Consider the following 23,847-nt stretch of genomic DNA (forward strand, 5'->3'; position numbering starts at 1 on the left):
ATTAAGGTGAGCAAGATAGTTTGTTGACCAAGACCAGACGTAATGGCAGCTGCAGAGCTATCACCGGCGATACTGGAGCATATTATCGAGGGACTTTTTCCACGCCACGAGCTAAGTCCTTGGCCTCCGGTGGTCTAGCCTTACGTCCGATGTTCCAGTACAGATAACCCGTTTGCGATGACAGCCGCCCGTGTCGAGGTTAAGGAAGAGGCAAGGGTAACGAATGAGTAACTCATTGTGATCGCCATCTCCCTCAAGGTGAGCAAAGCACCGGGACAGAACGGAATCGCAAACCTGGCCATCAATATGGCCATGAAGGTGGCCCTGGGCTGTTCCGGGTAGTCATGCGAAAGTGTCTGGATGACTGCGTCTCCCTGGAGAGGTAGAAGTGACACAAACCAGTCTTACTGCATAAAAATCATAATGATCAAGCAAAATATTTTATGGATCTCAACAACAATATCTGAATAGTAGATATACAAAATTGGAGGAAAATCTTCATCATTTACCTAATCTTTGTTTGGTTTTAAACTGTTTGTTTTCAAATTAGATGTCTTATGAACTGGACCTAAAAGTTCGTTTGAAAGTGAGAGAAATGAAAGGCGTATTCTCAGTTACTACTTTTCGATTCCTCGTCGAATGTCAATATATGTCTTCATAGGAGGAAAACTCATCTCAAGTAACTTAAATTTTTTGCATGAGTGTTAGTAGTCTTGAGAAGGGGCCTTTTATTAGGCTCAACATTTCCCGGAACGTCTTGCAAAAACTCAACACATCCTGAAATAGGGTTTATAATTCTGAAAAGTCTTAAATGCAACAATGCAGGTCATATTGAAAGCAGCCTTGAGTAGCCCTTTTGATTTTTATTTTTAAGATATGTTTAAAATTTACCAGATCTGTGAATAAAAAGTGCGTAGCTATTTTTTTTTAATATCATTTGATTATAATTAACAAATTACCAAAATTCTAAAAAATTGTAACACTTCGTGCATCAGAAAAATGTGCTTATGAGTAAATGTCTTCAAAATATTGCGAAAAAAATCAAAAAAAAAAGATGGTGGTAAAAGAATCACAAGAGTACACACAAGTGTCACTTGTTTTCGGAGAGTGATTTCGCAAAAAATATGGAGTGTGGAATTCAGCAACCATCAGATCAAAGTGCTAGTCGGAGTTGCAGATACAGAAGTTACAAAAAATCGGTCAAAAATGAAACGATATAGAAACAGTATCACATTTAATCCTAAGATATCGACTACATCCATAAAATCAGGAAAACATAATCGTTTCTGATGACCAGTTAGGACTCTGACGAGAGATTTAGCGTCTTATGATGAACTTTAACCATTATGTTAATGACAGAATAATAATGTTGGTAAAGAAACAACCACTCATCAACAACACCGATCAGCATTTAATAGGCGAACGTGCTGTGATTAGAGATGACAGCGAATGGTCATATCTCTTGCTGCAGCTCAAGCAATAACCGACAAAACACAGAAAGCATTTATCTATTAATCAAAAGAAATATTGCCAAATTATTAACGCAATGAAATATTTCCCGCTCTAATTCATCCTTCGCTAAGTTATTTCAGGAAGCGTACAACCGCGTTCGTCCGTACGCCTGCTGGCGCAAACCCAAATAAGCATAACTGGTAGTAGTAGTAGTAGAAGTAGGTGTGCCACAAAAGAACATCATCACGGAAGCTGCCGAAAGATCGATGGCCATCACCAGACAGAGCGAAGGTTCCGCCCCGAGTAGCGATTGCCGAAAAGGCCCGTCAGTGCAGGCAGAACGAAATAATGCATGATTTCCTGTCACGATAAATTATGAAAGTTTCTTAAATAAAATAACAATAAATCTTGTTAATTTGCCTGATGGAAGCGAGCTTGCAAAAGTGAGAACATAAAAGGTTCATTGTGCCGGGAGGGAAGCATACCGTTCAGATCTGTTGGTTGGCGGATTTTTCTCACTGTTGGCTCCCAACCAGGCTCGACTAAACAGAAGTGGAATTTCACAGCAAATGAACGGAAGGACATTATTTCGAGCACCGAAAGATATGAACAAACTTTGTTGCAACGTTTTGGGTTTTTATTGAATTGTGACTCTAGATGGGAATCTATTTTAGTTTATCGAAATTGTTTTATGGGATGAAAGGAATGTGTCGCCTGTTCATGGCGAGGCAGCCTGATTGGATGATAAAGTAACTTTTTTATGGCCGAGCAGAAGTTGTTAATTTTATTTAAGCCGGCAAGATGCTTTGAATTTATTATCTATGTGTTTAGCAGCATATGAGGGTACTTTCTTTTCAACCCATTTTATTTGCCAAAAATTTCTTTGGATTTATCCGAATGTATCGAATGCAAATCGATATAATTTATGGAGGATGTATTTTGTGATTTATGGCTCGAGCAGTCCCCTGCTGTGCACCAGGAAGAACACCAATTATTACAAGCTTCGTTCTACTTGATTGAAATAAATGACTGCAGAAACATTATAGCATTCCAGGCGCACCCCAGACAATCGATGACGACGATGATGATGCTGCTGAACATAATAATTCGAATTTATCACAGCCATTTCCCCATCTTGAACTACATTAAGGGCCGAGCTTTTTGTTCATCCATTGTGTCCGTTCGTTTTGGAACTCTGGACCACACGCAGGTTATCAGGAAACCATACTCGGACAGCCGTAAAGATAGAACATAACGATAGTGTTATAACAAGCTACTCATGAAAATTCACCAGGAACCGCGTGCGGAGATGCGGCAATCATACATACACAACTAGAGCGCGATGGCGGTGAAGGTTCGTGGCTGCCATACAAGTGCTGCTTGAACTTGCAAACATTGCGAACGAGTTTTAATTCAGTTTGTTTTTCGGGAAGCATGCTCCGGGAGGAAATAATCTGCTTATCTTGACTTGTTTAGCACTATGTCGTGGTTATGCATTACGTGTAATAAATTTAAAGATATTAAAGTTATTTATTGTAAGAAAAATTACGGCGAAAATGCGTATTTGAAAATTAAATAAAGCAGTTTCTAGATAGCTTTTCATCATCACGCCTGAATTTTGCATTTGCCACCATACTTCCGATAAAATAATCAAAACAATAGACTAACCGATAACCGCCTTCGAGAAGAGTTTCATCCATTGGCGAGGAAATAGCATCAGTTTTCTGGGATAATTTTCTGCATAATTCACATATGCAGGAATTTCAAACCATATCATGTTAACAATGATTTTGTTTAGATAATTGTCATTTAGTCTTACTAAGAAAAAAAATTAGAAAGTATTTCAAAATTAAAGCAAATTTTTAGAGTAAAAGAAATTCTGTTGCCAATGCCTCAACATTTACAGAAACACAGTTTGAAAGCACACCATTAGTGCTGTGATTTTATTCTGACATGTATGTACTTGTAACTGAATGGTACAAAAGACCGAGACAGAATAAGAAAATAAATCTCCGACACCATCCAAAAAGTCTGGCGTTAGTGAAATGCACTTCAGAAATGAACTCTTCCAACAAAGGAACACCAAATTTTCATCTGCCTAATGCATACCGCACCCGATTCAAGGCCTCTGATCATGCATAAATTTCAATTGATGATCTACGCCTCTCACTCTGCAGCTGAGGCACTTGGATATTTCACTATCCAAGCAATACATCAAACCATGGATAAAAGTAGAGAGAGTAAGAGATAGAGCAAATACTCTCGTCTGCGCCGAATATTTCGTGACTCTGCATCCAATCAGTTACTGCTGAGAATGGGTATTCACGTTTTCCGGACCGTGAAAAAATCCATCCCCACAACTTCTCATCCAACAAACAACAACGTTCAGTTTTACCACTTCAGTAACAATGGTAAAACTCGTAAAAGCTGCAGCAAATTCTGTTGTGATGAAATTCAAAAAAAAATTATCGAATTTCAAACCGATAGTTTCTGTATTCAATGCTAAGGCAAGTAACTTTTTTTTATCATCTATTGGCTAACTCGAAGCAGCCTTGATTGGGAAGGAGCAGTAAAGTCATTTTGTCGGTTCGTTGCTACTTGTGGTCCTTTATGAAACGGAACAGGACTGTAGTAAGAGAGGAAACGCGCTGGAAACTTGTAATGGAAGAGCACAAACACGGTTTGGCAAACTTTCGTTCAGTGGCCACCCATCCAGCAGTGGTGACACTTTTTAGCCAGGAGCGGAAGAATAAGCGAATGTCGGGATGCCTTGTTGGAAAAGTTGACGAGAATCGGTTTCTCAAGTACCGAATTGAAAGGTTTATGATGGAAAATTTATGACTATTTATGGCTGGCGGCGTCGTTTGGTTTGATTCTGACACTGACTGCTGGATGCTGCTGCTGGCACCAAGCTTCCGCTTCCCATCGGAATAGTATGATCAAATTTCGAAAGTAGTGATGTTTACTTGCAGTTTTACAACACAGTTTGTCGTGAACATTTCGATCTTCTGGCTGGTGACTGCGGGTGTACAGGAAAGTTATTTATCGGCTTCGGTGTAATTTGCTACGGTTTCAATAACAATCGAGCAAAGCTTGATGGATGTAACTTATGTACTATTTTAATGGGGGTTCGATAATCGCAACTGTTTCTCAAAGTCTAAAGTTGAAATGATTTCCTCTCATGAGTTAAAAAAAACTCTTCGTGTTGGTCGATAATTTGATTATGTAGCAGAAACGTGCCAGAATGTCTCATGAGAATGATATCATGAGTATGCATTGCGTCGTTCAACTGGATGCCGGCATCAATGGAGGAGAGCAACAAGAACTTTCTTTAGTAAGCTGGTGTTGTCTATGCAAATTATTATACATCACCCTTCGTCATTGATTGCACTACGTTGGAGGAGCTATGATTAGTATGCACTTTCGATATACTTCTATCTTTTTTTTCTTCATCTATAATTTATTTGACACGGCACAAATACAATTTAATGTTTAACGGCGCCAATTATATCTGGTAGCTTACTTTCTAAAGTATCTTAATAACTATGTGGTTGGATGTAGGCGGAAGGGAATAGGATTAAACTGGGGCGTGGATGGATTTCAGGAAAACGTATATAAGGGACATGTAGGATAGGTCACGGCTCGCCAAGACATCACGAACAGGAACAGCCGGCTGCCTACTTTCGGCCTGCAGGGAAGCTATTAATTTAGACCTGGCGTCACGGTGTACAGGGCATGACCAAACCACATGCTCTATGTCGTGATAACACTCACCACAGGCACAGATACCACTTTCCCCGAGCCCAACACGACGGAGATGCGCGTCTATAGTGATTGGACATAAGCCGGGACATCACGCAAATGAAATCCCGACCTACATCCAACCCCTTGAGCCACGGGTTCGTCGATACTTTGGGGATTATGGAATGTAACCACCTTCCCAATTCCCCTCTGGTCCAAGCATTTTGCCAACTGATGATCGTATTCTGACGTACAAGTGCGAAAAATTCATTAAAAGCAATTGGTCTTTCATAAATATCACCGTTTGTTGCGCCCACCTTAGCCAAAGAGTCCGCTTTTTCATTGCCCGGTATCGAGCAGTGAGAAGGGACCCACGCTAAGGTAATCTGAAACGATTTTTCGGATAAAGCACTCAGATGTTCCCGTATTTTCCCCAGGAAATACGGAGAGTGCTTAACATCTTTCATCGATCGGAGAGCCTCAATGGAACTGAGACTGTCCGTAAAGATGAAATAATGGTCCGAGGGCATTTTTTCGATAATCCCTAGGGTGTACTTAATTGCAGCCAATTCTGCGACGTAAACAGAAGCAGGATTATTGAGCTTATGGGAGACGGTTAAATTGTTATTGAAAATACCGAAGCCAGTGGACCCATCAAGAAGTGATCCGTATACTTCTATCTTGCATAGTTCGAAATTGGCTGCACTTATTTATATTCTGCAAGCCAAGACGAGTGAAATCGATTACGTCTTATCAAATAAGGGTACATAAATCATTCTCTTCTGTTCCCCTGATCGACTAGACGGTTACACTCATAGCAGTATTAAATCTTAAAGCAATCCTTGTTAAACATCTATGTACGCCATGACAGGTTTGTAAGGATGCTCATCGATATCAAACTCAATTTTCGTAGTTTTCACTTGTTACGTCTAGCCGTATACGATAGTTCAATAATTGTAGTTTGTTTTTTTGGGAAAGGGAAACAAAATTTAGGCTTGTTGAATCATATTTTCAAATTTGCTAATTATTTAATTAAAATTTTGAGAAATACAAAATTTATACACGAAAAACACATATTTAATAATAATTGTTATTTTATTCTAGAATAATATTTTGAAATTAGATCTTAGAAGATTTAAATAAAACACACAAAAGAGAATGCTAAACAAATTAGTAAATCCCGTTTTATCTTCTGAAAATGTAACTTTTCGCAGTGCAATAGGCACATCATGGACAACTTTACTGTTTTCTGTTCTGAACTTTGTGTTTTGCTGATAATCCCTAGACTACTAATTTCTTTTCACGGTAGAACCAATTTTATTACCATAAGTAAAATTTAGTATAGCGCAACGAACGAACAGACGAGAAAATTTGATTTTATTAAAGATCAGCATCAATCTTGTTTCCATTGCAAATTTTTTCTACACAAACATCAACTTATGGTACGACGCTATCCTGTGTAGGAAAATTGTATATGAAAATGACTCCACTGTTACCGTATCTTTTCAGGGTTCAGTGAAACATAAACAGAAGGGGGAAACAATGTAAAGGGTATATTTGTATGGAGTTGTTATACCACAAAGTGTACTTTGAAAGTCGAACCCTTCTTCTTGTTCCATGAGTTGACGTTTGTTTGGGGGCAAACTTTTAGTCCTTTACACTCTCAGTGTGTGTAGTGAAGCGTTTGATTAATGCCTTCCTAATCTTCTTTGCCTGTTTTATCACGATACAAATTACGCTGCCAATGATATACATTCTACGTAAGATTGACAGCCAATTAGCATGACATTCAAGTGGAACAGTAAGTGGAAATATTTGTGTGAGCAATGAAGCATTAACTAAATATGTTATCAGTTTATTTCTCCTAATGGAAATCATACGAAGCAAATTTTCTTCTCCACTCTGTGTGCTGAAGAACTAATTTGGATCAACCTCGTGGAGCGAAATCCAAAATCACATTGGCAGCCCCGTCGTGTACGGTCATATAACGTTTGCGGTAAAAAAATGGACTTTTTTCAGATGGTGATGAACAAAAAAGACAGATAATTGAGTTGGATAAATTTCCCATTAATGGTAATTATATTATCATATTTGCAAAAACCGGAACATTCGCCATGGCAGACGAAATCATGCGTGTAGGCATGTTTTTAAGCTCTTTCTTCGTTTTTTATTAATTCCTCCTCCGTTTTCGCGACAAAATTGGGGGACGTTGGGCGGATTCGCCGACTTTGGTACCACATCGATATTCAGCCGCTCCATTTCCTCCAACGATCGCTTCGAGTAGTGGGCCGACGCAAAATCTGGCCAGAACACCGTGTCTTCGCCCTTATGATATTTCTTGATAGACGACGCAACTTCTGGCAGGCACTTTGTACTATAAATTTCCCCGTTCACGGCCAGCCACCGCAGCACCTTCTTGGGGAACTTGGTGTGTGAAATAAAATTCACCTTGAAGCTCACTTCCTTCGTGGGAGAAGTGAAATACGAAGTATCCTGCCAGTCGTTGCCATCCAGGGTGAAATAGGTCTCATCGTCCATCACCACTGCCACGTTGTGATTCGCCGGGATAATTGACTTGACCATCTTATTCAATCGCAGTGGCTGCCTGCTGCTGCAGTCATTGCCTGCAGCTTCGAGACTAGTGGACAGAACTGCCGCTTCCTGACATGTGCGTCCATGTTCTCCAGATACTTTACCACATGCACCTCCCGGCGATGTAGCCACATTTTCCTCGGTATTCCTCTTCAGCATCCTTCGAAGCTTTTTGCCGCTCAGGGTCGTTGGCCGTCCGGAACCGAGTTTTCTTTCGATGCGCTGATCGTTGCTCAATAGTGTTAAGATATTTAAGAAGCCGGAACAGGCATACCCGGCGTCCACAAAGTGCCGCACGATGTCCGTCTTTGACGCGACGGGGTACCGTTCTTTAAACGCGCACACTTCTGAACGGAGTAGCTTAACTTTTTTCGCCATCACAGTTAGAGTTTGACTGATAGAGCTGTCAAATTTTTTTGCTAACTCATGGGTTACTATGATTGATGATGCATGAGTATTTTCGTCAGTGCGATTAAGGGGTTATATACCTTTTTAGTTTCCAAAAAATCGAAGAAAAATTTATTGCATTGACTTGAAGTACAACATCTTGAAAACATTTTCACAAATTATTATGAAGATCTGGGCAATAAGGAAAAAGTTAGAGCGATTTGCAGCGCGCCCCGCCACGGCCTCATAAGATAAAATTGAAACTCCATATGCCTTTATCGCGGAATGGTGTTTCTCAAAAAATGACTTTGCCGTGATCCTGATTGCGGAAAAACCACTGAACCGATTTCCTCATCTTTTTTTTTAAATTTTCGTTATCGAATTCGCCGGTCATTGAACGATCGCTTTTTAAAACATACAGTCACATTTTGCCGCAAAAAAAAAATGCAATTTTTAGCGCTCAAAACGTGCATTTTTTGGGAAAAATGTATCGTTTGCACTGGAAACAAAATACTCATAAAAGCGATCGTTCAAGGACACGACACGCTTCCGAACTAATGAAGTAATGGGAGTTTTTGATTTCAGTTGACCCGCTGAGTTTCTATCAGGATCACCGCAAGCCTCAGCAAAAAGGAGCGTTTCGGGGAAACGGCCATTACTCCAATAATAGTTGGTATATCTCAAAATCAAACGTATTTTCTGGTTGCTGATTAACTGTTAGGAGGAGAGTCAACAAAGGTACTGTAGAATTCAGTTTGAAGGAAGGGTACTTGGTGGGAAGCCTGATAATAAACCCATGCTAAAGTCCTTTGGCAATCAAATGGCCTGATTCTACTAAGATTCGAACCCATGACCACCCGCTTACCAAGGCGGACTCTGTAACCTTGCGGCTACGGAGCTCCTCTGACCGCTGGCGTTCAAGCATCTTTGTTTTGTCAAATGTTGGCAATTAGCATCTTACTTCTAACCGGTACACTTGCGTACTGTGCAATTCCAAGCTGAATTCTATTTTTGATTTGGCTGAAATACTGCGTAAAAATACTCTTCAAATCGTGTGAAAATTATCCGCGTTTTTGTTAAAAATTACATACAACAGCCGCGTACATAAAAGTCGCATAAAAACCGCGTTAAATAAAATCCCAGTGTAATTTTTTTCGTCTTTTAAAGAAATATATGCACAGAAATAAAGAATAGAAGCATGTTTTCGGCAAATAAACTCGTCATTAACATAAAACTTAAACAAAATAGGTCCTAATACAATTCCTTGCGGTACACCCAGTGAATTAGAGGTGGAATCATACTCAAAAGTATGAAAGCCGAGTCTTCTGAGTTCCAGCAAACAAATAGCTTTCAAACCATTTGTATGATGACCCTGTGTTACCAAAGCGCTTCAATGTTTGCGACCATAAGGGTCTAGAAATCGTTTTAGGAACTTGTTTTAGGTCCATAAATACTACAAAAATAGTCTCATCAACCTCAACCAACCAACCATCAACACCGGATTAAATTCAGGTTCAAAAATTTGTTCATCTCAAAAATTTGACTGCTCTGGAATTAGCTAATCATTACTTAAGCTTGAGCACATTTCGTGGTAGCAAAGTAACACAGAGAACCACCGTAAGATCCCGATCGAACGATTATAACTAATGGGTAACACAAATATATCCGAACATGATGGAAATAACAAAGCCTGCAATATTCTTGATATGCCTGAATGATAAAAAATACAGAATTATATCAATTTCTGTTATCATACACTTGAATGTTCTAAAGTGTGTGTTTTTTAAAGCATATTTATAACAAAACTTGCTATACAATTTATTAAATATTGTACATTCTAACTAATTCTGTTCTTTTTCTGCCAAAATCTCTCAAAACTTGCTGTAATTTGTTATTTTCAGTAGTTAATTTTGATAGTTTAACTATTAACGAGACCAAGTTTAGAACACAAGTTGATACAAAAAGTTCGTAACAAAATATCAAGATTTGTTATAATCCTGATCTTTTTGACTGATCGGGATGGCTATCTTAGGATTAATTAACTATTTTGAATGAAAAATAGTTGAGCAGCTTCCGCTTTGAATATACAACGGTTTTCACTCAAACTTAGTATTGACGATTTTTCTGAAAAATGGTCGGTGTCGTTGCGTGATTTGGTCAAAAAAGTTCAAAACCATCGGAATCAGAGCCTGACGGTCATAATAAGTCACTTGAAAACTACTTGAATGCTCTTGCATTGAGTTTGACAGCTGAGAAGGGCTCGAAAAAGGGAGAAATGATATTCAATTGAAAGCGAAGGTTAAGGTTCAAGACATCGTTAGTAACTAGCGCCGACGACGATAGTTGCCTGTCAATGTGTAGGTGAGTACGTGTTTTAGCTAATAACGGCCAATACTCCACAAATAATTGGTATTTCTTTGAGGAACAAACGTGTTTTTTGTTGTTGATTAACTGGACTTTGAGAAATTTACCACTTTTATGCAATTAAAAAAGCGCTACATGCTTCAAAAAAATCCAGAATTTTCTCTTTTTTGTCGAGCAAAAAGGTATATAACCCCTTGAAGATCTTCAAAATGCCGATCAATGTTATTGTTCATCCGAAGTTACTTATTTTTCTATTCATCTAAACATTTCGCATAGCAAAAACTACAATATTTTCCGTGTAAACCGGTCCGGAACAAAAAAAAATAAATACAAAATATACGGAGAAAAAAGTTTTTTTCCACACGCCAACTTTTTAAAATTATAATGTTATAATGTTATCGCCCAACCGTCATCGATACAAAGTTGCCAGATTTATTGATAGTAAATTCAAACAACGTTTTATCAATAGCCGGAAATGAACGAATATTCCTTAAAAACCAATTGGCTTATTTTTTATTCTCGCTTATTTTCCGTCGGTTCAGTTCCGCCACTGTTGTTTGTGCCAATCACTGACGCCCGGGGAGGCGAATCCACCCAGGACCCTAACTTACGACCCGGTCATTAACGGATCGGCGCCAACAGCTTTACTTCCTCATGTGACGGACGGGGCGATACCAAAGATTTTTCGCCTAAGAAAATCTCCCGGTGTCGGCTGAGATTAAATCTAGACCAGTTGGGTTGGTTGTGAGTGGATCACGCCACCCCACAACCATCGACACCTATGTCGGCGTTGGGAAACGAACCCAGGCATCGAGCGTGGTTGGTGGAGACGTTACCAACAACGCTAGGCCCCCGCCTCGCATGCCAAATTTGGTTCTTTTTATTGATAACTTTACGAGCAACATAAATTTGTGGTTCATTTGTATGGGAGCCCTTTCTTCGAGAAGAGGGAGGTAAAGTTTAGTTAGATAAGACCGATAGGTTGTCTTTTACGACTTTTAGGGCTTTTCAAGAGAAACAATTTGCAATGCTGATATCGTAAATATCTCAATTCTACTCAAAGTTAGTAATGTTTTCCATCCGTATGCGTTTTTCATTTGTTTGTCATTCTTTTTGGGGCAAACATAATGAATATCTCATATGGTCTCAATTTGAAGGGCACATTTGACTCTATGTATGGAGTTATTTAAAACTAGAATTAATAATCTCCAATTTAGTCCATAAACATCGGTATTCGATCAACAGGTTCAAAAATTATGAATTTTCGAAAATAAAATACATCAGATAAAGCCGTTTTTTATGATCACCCTATTTCGGCTTATATTATACAATTATATATTGTCTGACAGACAGACAGACAGACAGACAGACAGACAGACAGACAGACAGACAGACAGACAGACAGACAGACAGACAGACAGACAGACAGACAGACAGACAGACAGACAGACAGACAGACAGACAGACAGACAGACAGACAGACAGACAGACAGACAGACAGACAGACAGACAGACAGACAGACAGACAGACAGACAGACAGACAGACAGACAGACAGACAGACAGACAGACAGACAGACAGACAGACAGACAGACAGACAGACAGACAGACAGACAGACAGACAGACAGACAGACAGACAGACAGACAGACAGACAGACAGACAGACAGACAGACAGACAGACAGACAGACAGACAGACAGACAGACAGACAGACAGACAGACAGACAGACAGACAGACAGACAGACAGACAGACAGACAGACAGACAGACAGACAGACAGACAGACAGACAGACAGACAGACAGACAGACAGACAGACAGACAGACAGACAGACAGACAGACAGACAGACAGACAGACAGACAGACAGACAGACAGACAGACAGACAGACAGACAGACAGACAGACAGACAGACAGACAGACAGACAGACAGACAGACAGACAGACAGACAGACAGACAGACAGACAGACAGACAGACAGACAGACAGACAGACAGACAGACAGACAGACAGACAGACAGACAGACAGACAGACAGACAGACAGACAGACAGACAGACAGACAGACAGACAGACAGACAGACAGACAGACAGACAGACAGACAGACAGACAGACAGACAGACAGACAGACAGACAGACAGACAGACAGACAGACAGACAGACAGACAGACAGACAGACAGACAGACAGACAGACAGACAGACAGACAGACAGACAGACAGACAGACAGACAGACAGACAGACAGACAGACAGACAGACAGACAGACAGACAGACAGACAGACAGACAGACAGACAGACAGACAGACAGACAGACAGACAGACAGACAGACAGACAGACAGACAGACAGACAGACAGACAGACAGACAGACAGACAGACAGACAGACAGACAGACAGACAGACAGACAGACAGACAGACAGACAGACAGACAGACAGACAGACAGACAGACAGACAGACAGACAGACAGACAGACAGACAGACAGACAGACAGACAGACAGACAGACAGACAGACAGACAGACAGACAGACAGACAGACAGACAGACAGACAGACAGACAGACAGACAGACAGACAGACAGACAGACAGACAGACAGACAGACAGACAGACAGACAGACAGACAGACAGACAGACAGACAGACAGACAGACAGACAGACAGACAGACAGACAGACAGACAGACAGACAGACAGACAGACAAATGGACCGGCTGCATTTTTATATGTATAGATATATGAGATTTTATTTACTTATTTTTTGCTATTTTTTTTAAACTAGAATTATTTACCTTTAATTAAATTCCAAAGAGCGAGAATCGATCAACTGGTTAGAAAGTTATGCAATTTCGAAAATAAAATCATCCTAAAAAGCCGGTTTATAATAGTTATATAAAATATTTATATTATTAATATTAAATAATATTTTATACAATCAAACCAGTATTTTTTCGATTAGTCGTTAGGGCGTCTGGCTCCGAAATAGGGTGATCATAAAAAACGGCTTTATCCGATGTATTTTATTTTCGAAAATTCATAATTTTTGAACCTGTTGATCGAATACCGATGTTTATGGACTAAATTGGAGATTATTAATTCTAGTGTTAAATAACATGTTTTTAAAAATTACTCCATACATAGAGTCAAATGTGCCCTTCAAATTGAGACCAAGAGATATTCATTATGTTTGCCCCAAAAAGAATGACAAACAAATGAAAAACGCATACGGATGGAAAACATTACTAACTTTGAGTAGAATTGAGATATTTACGATATCAGCATTGCAAATTGTTTCTCTTGAAAAGCCTTAAAAGTCGTAAAAGACAGTTTTAAGTTTAAAATTGAAATAAAAAGGTTAGATCGAAAAATGTGTTTTTTAATCTAGATCGGTTATTTCCAAAGATAGAAAAAAAAACTTCGTTTTACAAAGTTACTTAAAATTAACAGAGCTATAACATTGTAGACCATATTTTTCTTTTATCTCCAAAGATAAGAAAGTTAGATACTTGATTGCATAAAAATCCCTAATTTTTGATAATTTTTCAATAAGCTCTTTATCATATGTAATAACTTTGTAGAAGAAAGTTTTTCTCTAAAATATTGCTATAGAGTTCTAGACCCAAAGCTCTATAGCAATTTCATTAAGCAGACAGTATGTGAATTAGAGAGAGCGAAAAATAATCGAACTGGAAATTTGATACAGATTTGGAAAAATATACCGCATCCCGACAGGACGTACTCGCAACCTGACGGGACCTACGCTTTCCCTACTTCACATACTGTCTGCTTAATGAACTTGTGTGTTAACGGGTAAAAGCCGTTGTTAAAAATAGAAATTTAGTTCGAAAAATTTAGCCCTACGGAGCACCTTTCGTTGTTGTGTCGCACTTGCAAGCACGACGCAGACTGACTTTGGTCTCGATCACACAGGTTTATAAGAGTTATCAGCATCAGCTGACTCTTCTGTGTGTGATGAGACATTCCTTTCAGTCTATAAATAACGCTTGCACAGCAGTGTGTAGTTAGGGATGAACAATAGAACAAGCCGGCAGTAGAATGTGATACGATATAGATTGTGGAACAGTACCACCGTCCCCCGTAGTTTAATTGGTCAAAACACCATGCCGGAGACAAGGAGATTGCGGGTTCAAGTCCCGTCGGGATGCGGTATATTTTTCCAAATCTGTATCATATTTCCAGTTCGCTTATTTTTCGCTTTCCCTACTTCACATACTGTCTGCTTAATGAACTTGTGTGTTAACCGGTAAAAGCCGTTGTTAAAAAGAGAAATTTAGTTCGAAAAACTCTATAGCAATACCTTAGAGAAAAACTCTTCTACAAAGTTGTTACATGTGATAAAGCGCTTATTGAATAGTTATCAAAAACTAGCGTGACCCAAATTTTCGATGAAATCAAGTATCTAACTTTTTTTTCATTTGTTTGTTATTCTTTTTGGGGCATATACAAAAAATTCTCTTGGTCACAATTAAAAGAGCACATTTGTCTCTAGAAATGATTTTTTTAGAAATATATTATTTTTTTAAATTTGAGCTCCAGTTATACCTAATGACTCGCAGAAAATTATATGCTTCTAAAATAAACTATCTAAGTTCATCTAGTTGTCTCTGGGGAGTCCAAAGGTTTGTGACAAAGATTTACTCAAACGACGAGAGTTTATCATGGAAATCAGTAATTCTGGCAATACAAAAGGATTCCATAAAAAAATCAATTTATTTTACAGTTGGTTTAATATAATCCTTCTCTCCAATGTGGAAAATGTACTGCAACAGCATTTAGCCGAAAAATTGACACATCATCATCTAAGACCTATCGTGGAGTATTGTGATCTTATGTGAAATCCTTTTCGTACACGAAGAACCCATAGAATTTGTCCAAAAACAATCTCTTTTAGGGTACCGGAAGTGTTTGAACCGCTTTAGGAAGTGATTGCAATAAATATTTGCATTAAGAACGATTTTTTTTCGACATAAATATCACTCTTTCAGAAGTTCGGTTTTCTAATTCTTTCTGATATTATGGTTTTGCCCACTTGAATACTCTTAGTGGCATTTACACAGTTGATTCCTGTTGATTTTAAAGACCGTTAAATGTTCCGCATTATGTAGACAGTTAAACAGTTTCTGCAACAATAAAGATTTAATGTTTCTTCATAACGGTTAATATCACGGCTTTCTATTTAATGTCATTGAATGAATAATTTATACACCTGGTAAATGTTCAAAACTTAAATTAAACTGTAAATTCAGCTCTCTCATCGTTTCTAAGAATGGAGTTATGTATGGTAATGAATTTTGCTTCGACTTTGAAAGATTTAATTTGTTACAACAGATGCCAGAGTGAAAGAGTAACGGCACCAGAACGGCAACATCAAGCTATCAATATTAAAATCGGCTGTCCTACCCAAGTTCAGTTTAGTTCTCCTCACCTAAGCCCATAAGCTGAACATCGTCGTCAACGGCTGCCGCTACAGGTTAATTAGTTCGGATGAAGCACAGACAGGCAGGCAGGCCGCCCAGCTCCAACATTTTCAATTAGCAGTTATCAAAAATTCAATAGACTGCTGCTTCGATGACGAGTAATCGGTAATTAATTGAAAGTGATATCCGTGCAAAGATTGCCCTTCAACGTGGGCGGGGTTTTTGGTAGCAAGCCCAAGAAAGGAAGACACACTCGACAGCATGAAATCAAACCCGACCCCGGTGACACGTTCAGGATAACGGGAAAAAGGTGGATAAACTTGATAACGCGCTCATGATGAGTATTAGCGAATAATGCAATTACCTGTTATTTCGTCGTACTCGCTGATCTCGCACTTGTTACCCTTGAAGCCTGGAGGGCAGATACAGGTGACTGCGGTGTCACCGATGTGTCTGGGTAGAGCGAAAATAACGAGAGAGAAAAAAAATTAATATGGGTTGAGATCCTAGATTCGTGACGTATTACGGTCTGATTTTTAATGGAATTGTTGTTTTTAACAGGCACTTATGGGTTAAATTTGGGTGTTGTACCTGTCACCGCTAATAATGAAAGCAAAAGGAACATGGTAGGGGCTAATTTAAAGAAAACATTATCATTTTGATAATATATGGTTGGGATGCAACCAAACAGCACCATTTTTGTTGAATTGCATTTTTAACACCAGTGGATGCCATTTGTGGAATCATCGGTGGAATGATTTTATAATGGTCTTATAACAAGACATTGTCTGAAATAAATTGCAGAAAATACACGGAGCAGTTGAACTTTGAATGCCATTTACTCGAAATAATGGTTTTGACGGTTAGTTCGGTTTGCTTGCACCGCAGTCCAGCCTGAGTTTATAAATATATATTGAGGTAGAAGCCTTTTTTTCTTACAATGTGATTAAGTCACTGTTATTCGAACATTCTTAGACAGTAGAGGTTTGAAAAAAATTGGCAATTGAAACAACAACTAATTAAAAGCAAACCAAACTGAAAATGGTAAACAATTCCTCTCAATCCAGTGCAAATTTATTGTTTAAATTGTATACAAATGGGCTATCCGGAACTGCACCAGAAACGATTCCATTCGCTTCGGTTGCAATAGTGTTTTCTCTCTGAGCGTGGAAAAACTAAAATATAACAGCTGCAAAAAAAATATCTCCAGGAAAACTTACTTGCACGTGCCTCCATTTTCACAGATGTGCGAGTCCTTGCAGAGTGGTCCGTAGCCGCAGTCGATTCCACTGAAGCCTGGATAGCAGTCGCAGTAATAGGAGCTGGAAAAACGAAACCGAGAAACGAGCGGGGATAAATCCCAATTAATTGGTTTCCTATTTTCTCTCGTAACTAGATTTATGTATAGGTGAGTCAATTAAATTCAGGGTGGTCAAAATGTTGTTTGTTGATGCAAAAATATAAAAATTGATTCTGAAATAGAATATGTTCCTAATTATAGTTAACTTAAGTTACAATACTGCATGGCTCAAAATTTCTCAGTTATATTCGCCCTAATTGACATATCGAAAAAATGGTGTTGTTCGAGTGGCATTGGATAAACAAAATCAATCAATGCTCATTGCCAGGCGAACGAGCGTCATTTAAATAAATTCAAACGAATTTTTCTTCCCGATGGAGGCAATATCTTCTTCTACAGTCGACCCCGGGAGCTCTGCAAGGTGATACAAATATGGTATTCTACGGAGGGAATTTTATATTGCTCTCCGTGTCCGGGTGCATTCCATGCGCCGGTATTCGTGCAACTTAACTGATGGGTCGTAATTTGTTCTCTAATTTCACATTTTTGAACGTGATTTACTGCTTTTTCCCTTTACGTGTGCTGGAAGCAGTTAGTGTCATACTGGATTTGCAAACGCACCGGTGTAAGCTAAGTTTGCTGCTTTTACTTTATTTTATTTTTAAAGAAGGGGAGGCAGGTGGTTTTAGATAGTGTGTTTTTCCAAAAAATGACTTTTGAACACTAATATAACCAGAAGACACGAAAAATCTAGTTGGAACTTATTTTTGGTTCAAAGAACACAATACAGATGAATTTTGTTCATAAAACTGGATATTTTTAACCAAGAAAATATGTTCAGGATCGAGCGTAATTTTTTAATGGGTGTATTTGTTTTCCAATACACTTTATGCTCATCGTTGCCGCTCCGAAATCTTTAGTTGTGTATTAAAAACAATATTTTTGTTTTTCCACAAAGTTTATCGAAGAAGATAATACCGCTTTCTTGTATTCAAGTGTGTTTCGAATATCTTTTTCTAAATTCTCGAATGATGATCATCCTTTGTGAAAGTGCCCCGAAAAAGTTTTTCAGCTTTTTGTTCATCCGTCAGAAAAAATGCGATGTTCACTTTATTCTATGTTTTTTTAATAGTTCACATGTTTTACAAGTAGACACTTGATGTACATTTATGTTTTTCATTTGCCACAATTTCATCTATAACTTATTTAGAATGTATGTATTTCAAACACATTTGCGAAACCCATACTTTAAAACTTGCATAAAATAATAACGTTACACCCATAAAATGAAACCCCACATTCATCTTTATCCTTTGGAAAAAAATTAAATAACTTCTTATCAAAAGTTCATCGGTTTCCAACCATACAATTGGCCGTGTTGCTCTGAAGCTTCAACTCAACCAAACTCGACAATCATCGAGCTTAAGAGGAATAACAGCTTGAGCCAAAAGGCAAAATATTATTAGTTTTAAAATAATATTAAAATAAGGTACTCTTTGTGCCCGCGAGAGCTTCATCGGTTCGAGTACGCCTTTGTTTCCCGATGGTAAGAGGGCACAAGCTGGAAAATAACTGCCCCGTGCTCCGTGTTACGCAATATGGAGCGACGTTCCTTACTCTTACCAGCTTGTTGTAGTTGCTTATCTACCGTAATGAAAATTTCATACCCATTGGTAAGTTATACCCAACCATGCTCGAAAGCGCACAGCAAAGGAAATTACATTTCGCCGGCCGTTTGCATACATTTCGGCAACCATGGGAGCACGAAGTTACGAGATCTATTTTTATTGTTAACTTTAGGGTATAAATTTATTACACCGTTCTGGCACACACCTTAGCAAGTGCGACTCGGAGACGCACCATCATGAATATTCATCCCTGTACGCTTGGTGCAAAATGAGTCAATAGGAGAGGAACGTAACCACTAGAGCGGTAGGGGCAACCGGCAGCGCGTTGCTCTTGCGAGTAACTTTTGGAAAGTTTTTCTGCAAGTTTTTCCCCTTTATGTGTAACGGAAAAAAAGAAAGGAGAAAAAACACACAGAAAGCTGGCCCTTGAATTGAGAATGGGAGCGAATCGCAAATTTGCACATTCTTCAAAGATTTTGAAGTTTTAATCGAGCGGAAATGGTTTGCCAAGCTTATCGCTTTGAAGAAAACTGTCGCTGTGAATATCGCAGTCGCTGGTTTTGCATAACCTTAACCTTCGCCAAAGGAAGGTGGAATCGATCCGTAAGCCGGAACGGTAGAAGGCTATATGAAACTTTCAACCTGAAAAAGACATTTTCGCTTCATGCTTTAATATGCCAAAAGTATTCTTTGGAGGATACTATTCAATTTTTATCGGTTGAGATGCATATAGCTTTTTAAAGAAATTTTTTTTTGTTTTAGAAAGTCCAGTGAAATTTTTCAAACTCTTTTCTGTGTTGCCTTTCCAATAATCTAGAAAATCTATAACGAGCGTCTTAGCAGAGTGATTGAGATCAATCAAAGAAATAGTTATCGGTTTCCGTTATACTCTACTAAATTTTTTGGAAATAAATATTGAAATTCAGTCCGCAAATATATATTTCGACTGTGACGTACAGTCTTCCTCAGTGCTTATGTGGACTGGTAAAGAGCAAAGCGTAAATCCTGTTTTTTTAATTTGTAGTAGGTAAAAATGAAAATTTAGCACCGTTAATTGGAGTTAGGTAGGGAATTATGCAGTCGATTGTTTACCGTACCATGTCTGGGGTTTTTGGGAAGCAGATTGAATAGCCATGAGGGGTGATTACCTGCGTCTTTATTGAGAAGCGTGCATGAGTGTTGTTTATAAATTTCTAAACTAAACGTAACCTAGGGATACGTTTCAAAGAACATTTCGCAGAAGTGACCAAAGCAAGTAAAGTTTCAACAAATGCCCCACCACACCATTTCAAATCAAAAGTGGCTGAACATATTTTTAACGAGGAACATCCACTAACTTCGGATAACATTCACCTCCTCCGCCCCGTTAATAATTTATGGAAATTAGACGTAGCTGAAAGTTTAGAAATTTATAAACAACACTCATGCACGCTTCTCAATAAAGACGCAGGTAATCACCCCTCATGGCTATTCAATCTGCTTCCCAAAAACCCCAGACATGGTACGGTAAACAATCGACCGCATAATTCCCTACCTAACTCCAATTAACGGTGCTAAATTTTCATTTTTACCTACTACAAATTAAAAAAACAGGATTTACGCTTTGCTCTTTACCAGTCCACATAAGCACTAGGGAAGACTGTACGTCACAGTCGAAATATACATTTGCGGACTGAATTTCAATATTTATTTCCAAAAAATTTAGTAGAGTATAACGGAAACCGATAACTATTTCTTTGATTGATTTCCAATTATGTAGCATTTCTCTTTCACTTATTCTATATTCTTTAGAACCAATTTCGACGTTTTTGAACTTATTCGGACCCCTTTTTCTAACTATTCCAGGCTCAAAACAGTAAAAAAAAATCCAAAGAGATTTTCGTAGATCTTGAACCTAAATTGCAGCTTCATTTTAATTTTAAGCGATTGCGTTTGTGTTGAAGTTTGCTGTCTTCACTTAAGTTTTCTTACATTTTCACATTTTAACAAGTTTTAATGACTCTAATGAGTTCGGCTAGGGTTACGTCATACTGCCCGGGTGGCCTGCTAAAAAATCAAGAATAAAGTGAAATGACAAAATGGTAGATTTTAAATATTAAAAAATTTTGTAACCACTCCATGGGTTTTGATCATTGATATCTCGTTGGATAAAGAACAAACTACTAACAGTTTTTGAAACATTTTTTCATAGTCGAACGGTTAAAACTCATAACCATTTTGATTATACTTCTAACAATCGCGTGCCATCCACAATTGGAAACTTTCACTGTCAGTGATAGACTTTCAGTTGAAACTGAAATCTACAAATATTAGTTCAACACGAAATCGCTTTCAGCTCCAATCGGTTGACAGTAATAATACTGACTGGCAGCATTACTGTGATTTCGCACACGCTATGTTGGTCTAGCGATATGTATGCGGTGGAGGACGAAGATGCTTACCTACTTCATCGACTTCATGCAATAGATTGGCTCAGATCAAATAATTTCGATATTATATAAGTCATATGATTTATTTCACTGACATGATTATTGACTGATAATTGACTTGAATGACACTCAATGTCAGTTTGAAGAGAGTGAGAGTGAAACTACTGTTGTATCATTTTCATTTCTCTGTGTCGAAATTTCGCAACACTGGACTGCCAGCAATGATGCAATCCAAGCACAGACGACGCAAGACGATAAAATATTACCGTAATGCATTAAATCTCGAACAATTAAGCTATGATGTAACTTCTTGCACTAAAAAATCAACAAAAAATGAATTTTCTTATCGATATCAAAGGTTTAGCATGTTGGTTTTTGACGTGGGACTACGTCTTTGTTTACTCTACTGGGATGCATTCTGTAAAATTGGAAATGAAACTGGCAAATGTTTTTCTATTGTTGTTGCAACTAACTGCTATTGATACAGATTTGAACACATTTTGAACTCCGAACACTTCAACGTAATCGCTAAGAGATAGATAGGCAAACCGTCTGAATACTGACTGTCACTTTTTTAAATGCCTGCTGATTCCCCGGAAGTGGCTCTTACAGTAAAGAGCCATACATCACTAGGTGATGGAACCAAGGAACGAAATGGTGTATAATAATCATGCTTGTTATTAAACTAGCTCTAATAATTCTATTTTTATTGTGAAGTGTTTGAAGTTTGAGACTGTTCGAAGTTCGAATCGAAACGGTATATAGGCGAAATCTCAGTGGGAAAGGAGCCTCGTAGACAAATCGATATATGTCAGTATGAAAAATAGAGTTTTTTTTACACGTATATACACATATAATTTACCCATATATATTATTATGAAAAAATAAATTTTTCTTTTTTTTTACAATAAACTATTAAGGGGTTATATACTTTTTTGGTCGAGAAAAATGATGCAAGTTTGAATTTATTTTTAAGTGCATAGCACCATTTTCATTGCATCAAAGTGGTATTTTTCTGAAAGTACAGTTTATCAAAAACAAAAAAAAATATGTTTGATTTTGAGATATACCAATTATTACTGGAGTAATGGCCGTTTCCCCGAAACGCTATGTTTTCCAGAGGTTTGCGTTGATCCTGATAGAGATTCAGCGGGTCAACCGAAATCAAAAAAACTCATATTATTTCAGTGCGTCTTGAACTGTCCTACAGATCAGACGTTTTTTCGGTTGCTTGTGGACTGGTCTTTGACTGCCTATAGCTTCAAAGTTTGTGTTTTGTCAGTGTGTCGTTTAAAGACTACCTGAAAGTTATTTCCCATCAGTCTTTCTCAAGACTACCTACTTTTAAATTTAACATTTGTTTTAACTTTTTTCGTATCACCTGAAATGGCTGGACGGAAAAAGAAACCTCGCATCGCTGCGGGGAGGAAAAGAGAGGCATCTCTTTCTGACACATCGAGTGTCTGTAGTGACAATCCTTTTGATATTTTGCCTGAGCAAGAAGCTGGTGAAATGGAAGTTACCAATAATGAAACTATACAAAATATAAAATCTTTAAAAAAGGAGAAAGTTCCACCTATTGTGGTAACTATTTCTTCTGAATTTAATATATTCAAAAAGGAACTTTCAACGTTTGTTTCTGACGTTAAAGTTACCTATCAAATAGGCCGTAGAGGTGAATGCCGCTTATTAGCCGACTCAGTAAAGGGTCGTGATCGTCTTGTTCAGTATTTAACTGACAAGATGTACAAATTTTTTACATATGACACCAAGAACGCCAAGCCGTTCAAGGTTGTCTTGAAAGGTCTCACCAACGATCAAACCGTTGATGAGATCAAACTTACTTTAACAGAATTACTTGGCATAGCCCCTACCCAAGTAATTCTAATGAAACAAAAATCACGAGGCGAAAACAGTCAGAGAACTGGAATTTCCCTTGTTAATTATTTAATTCATTTCAACCGCAATGAAGTTAACAACTTAAATTTTTTTGAAAAAGCACATGCATTGTATAATGTGCGTGTAAAGTGGGAAATTTATAGGAAGTATGGCGGAGGTGAAAAGCATATCACCCAATGCCGTACTTGCCAACGTTATGGCCATGGTTCCAAATTCTGTAACATGGACCAAAAATGTCTTAATTGTGGAGACTCTTCTCACAAAAAGGACACATGTCCTGTGAAAGAGAGTAAAAATTTTCGCTGTGCGAATTGTAACGGCAACCATATGTCAAATTTTTATCAATGCCCAGTCCGTTTAGCAATTGTTAAGGCAAGGCAAGGTAAACAAAATTCAATTTCTCAATTAAAACCAACTTCAAAACAAAACTCTCCAAGCGTACCAGTGACGCATAGTTTACCTACTCCTTTGCATACCCGTTTAACTTATGCACAGGTTACAGGTAGTTCGAACATTATACCGCCTAGTGTTGGTAGTTCGAAAATGACCGTTAATATGGGTAAGCAAAACACGCTAGAAAATAATTGTACACCTATTACTCCAGCTAATATTGCTGCCGAA

General features: G+C 38.2%; 1 protein-coding gene across 2 annotated transcripts in view; it reads right to left on the bottom strand.

The window, feature by feature from the left end:
* LOC129732403 (uncharacterized) overlaps positions 1 to 23,847 on the bottom strand; it is a 596,785-nt gene that overhangs the window by 352,062 nt on the left and 220,876 nt on the right. For both annotated transcript variants that reach the window (XM_055693256.1, XM_055693257.1), the window contains exons 4-5: positions 17,191 to 17,292; positions 16,335 to 16,423 (exon numbers count right to left, since the gene is read on the bottom strand). In XM_055693256.1, coding sequence (XP_055549231.1) covers positions 16,335 to 16,423; positions 17,191 to 17,292 — 191 coding nt within the window. The remainder of the gene's footprint in view (positions 1 to 16,334; positions 16,424 to 17,190; positions 17,293 to 23,847) is intronic.

The sequence above is a fragment of the Wyeomyia smithii genome, chromosome 3 (genome assembly GCF_029784165.1).
Source record: "Wyeomyia smithii strain HCP4-BCI-WySm-NY-G18 chromosome 3, ASM2978416v1, whole genome shotgun sequence".
Classification (NCBI taxonomy): Eukaryota; Metazoa; Arthropoda; class Insecta; order Diptera; family Culicidae; genus Wyeomyia; species Wyeomyia smithii.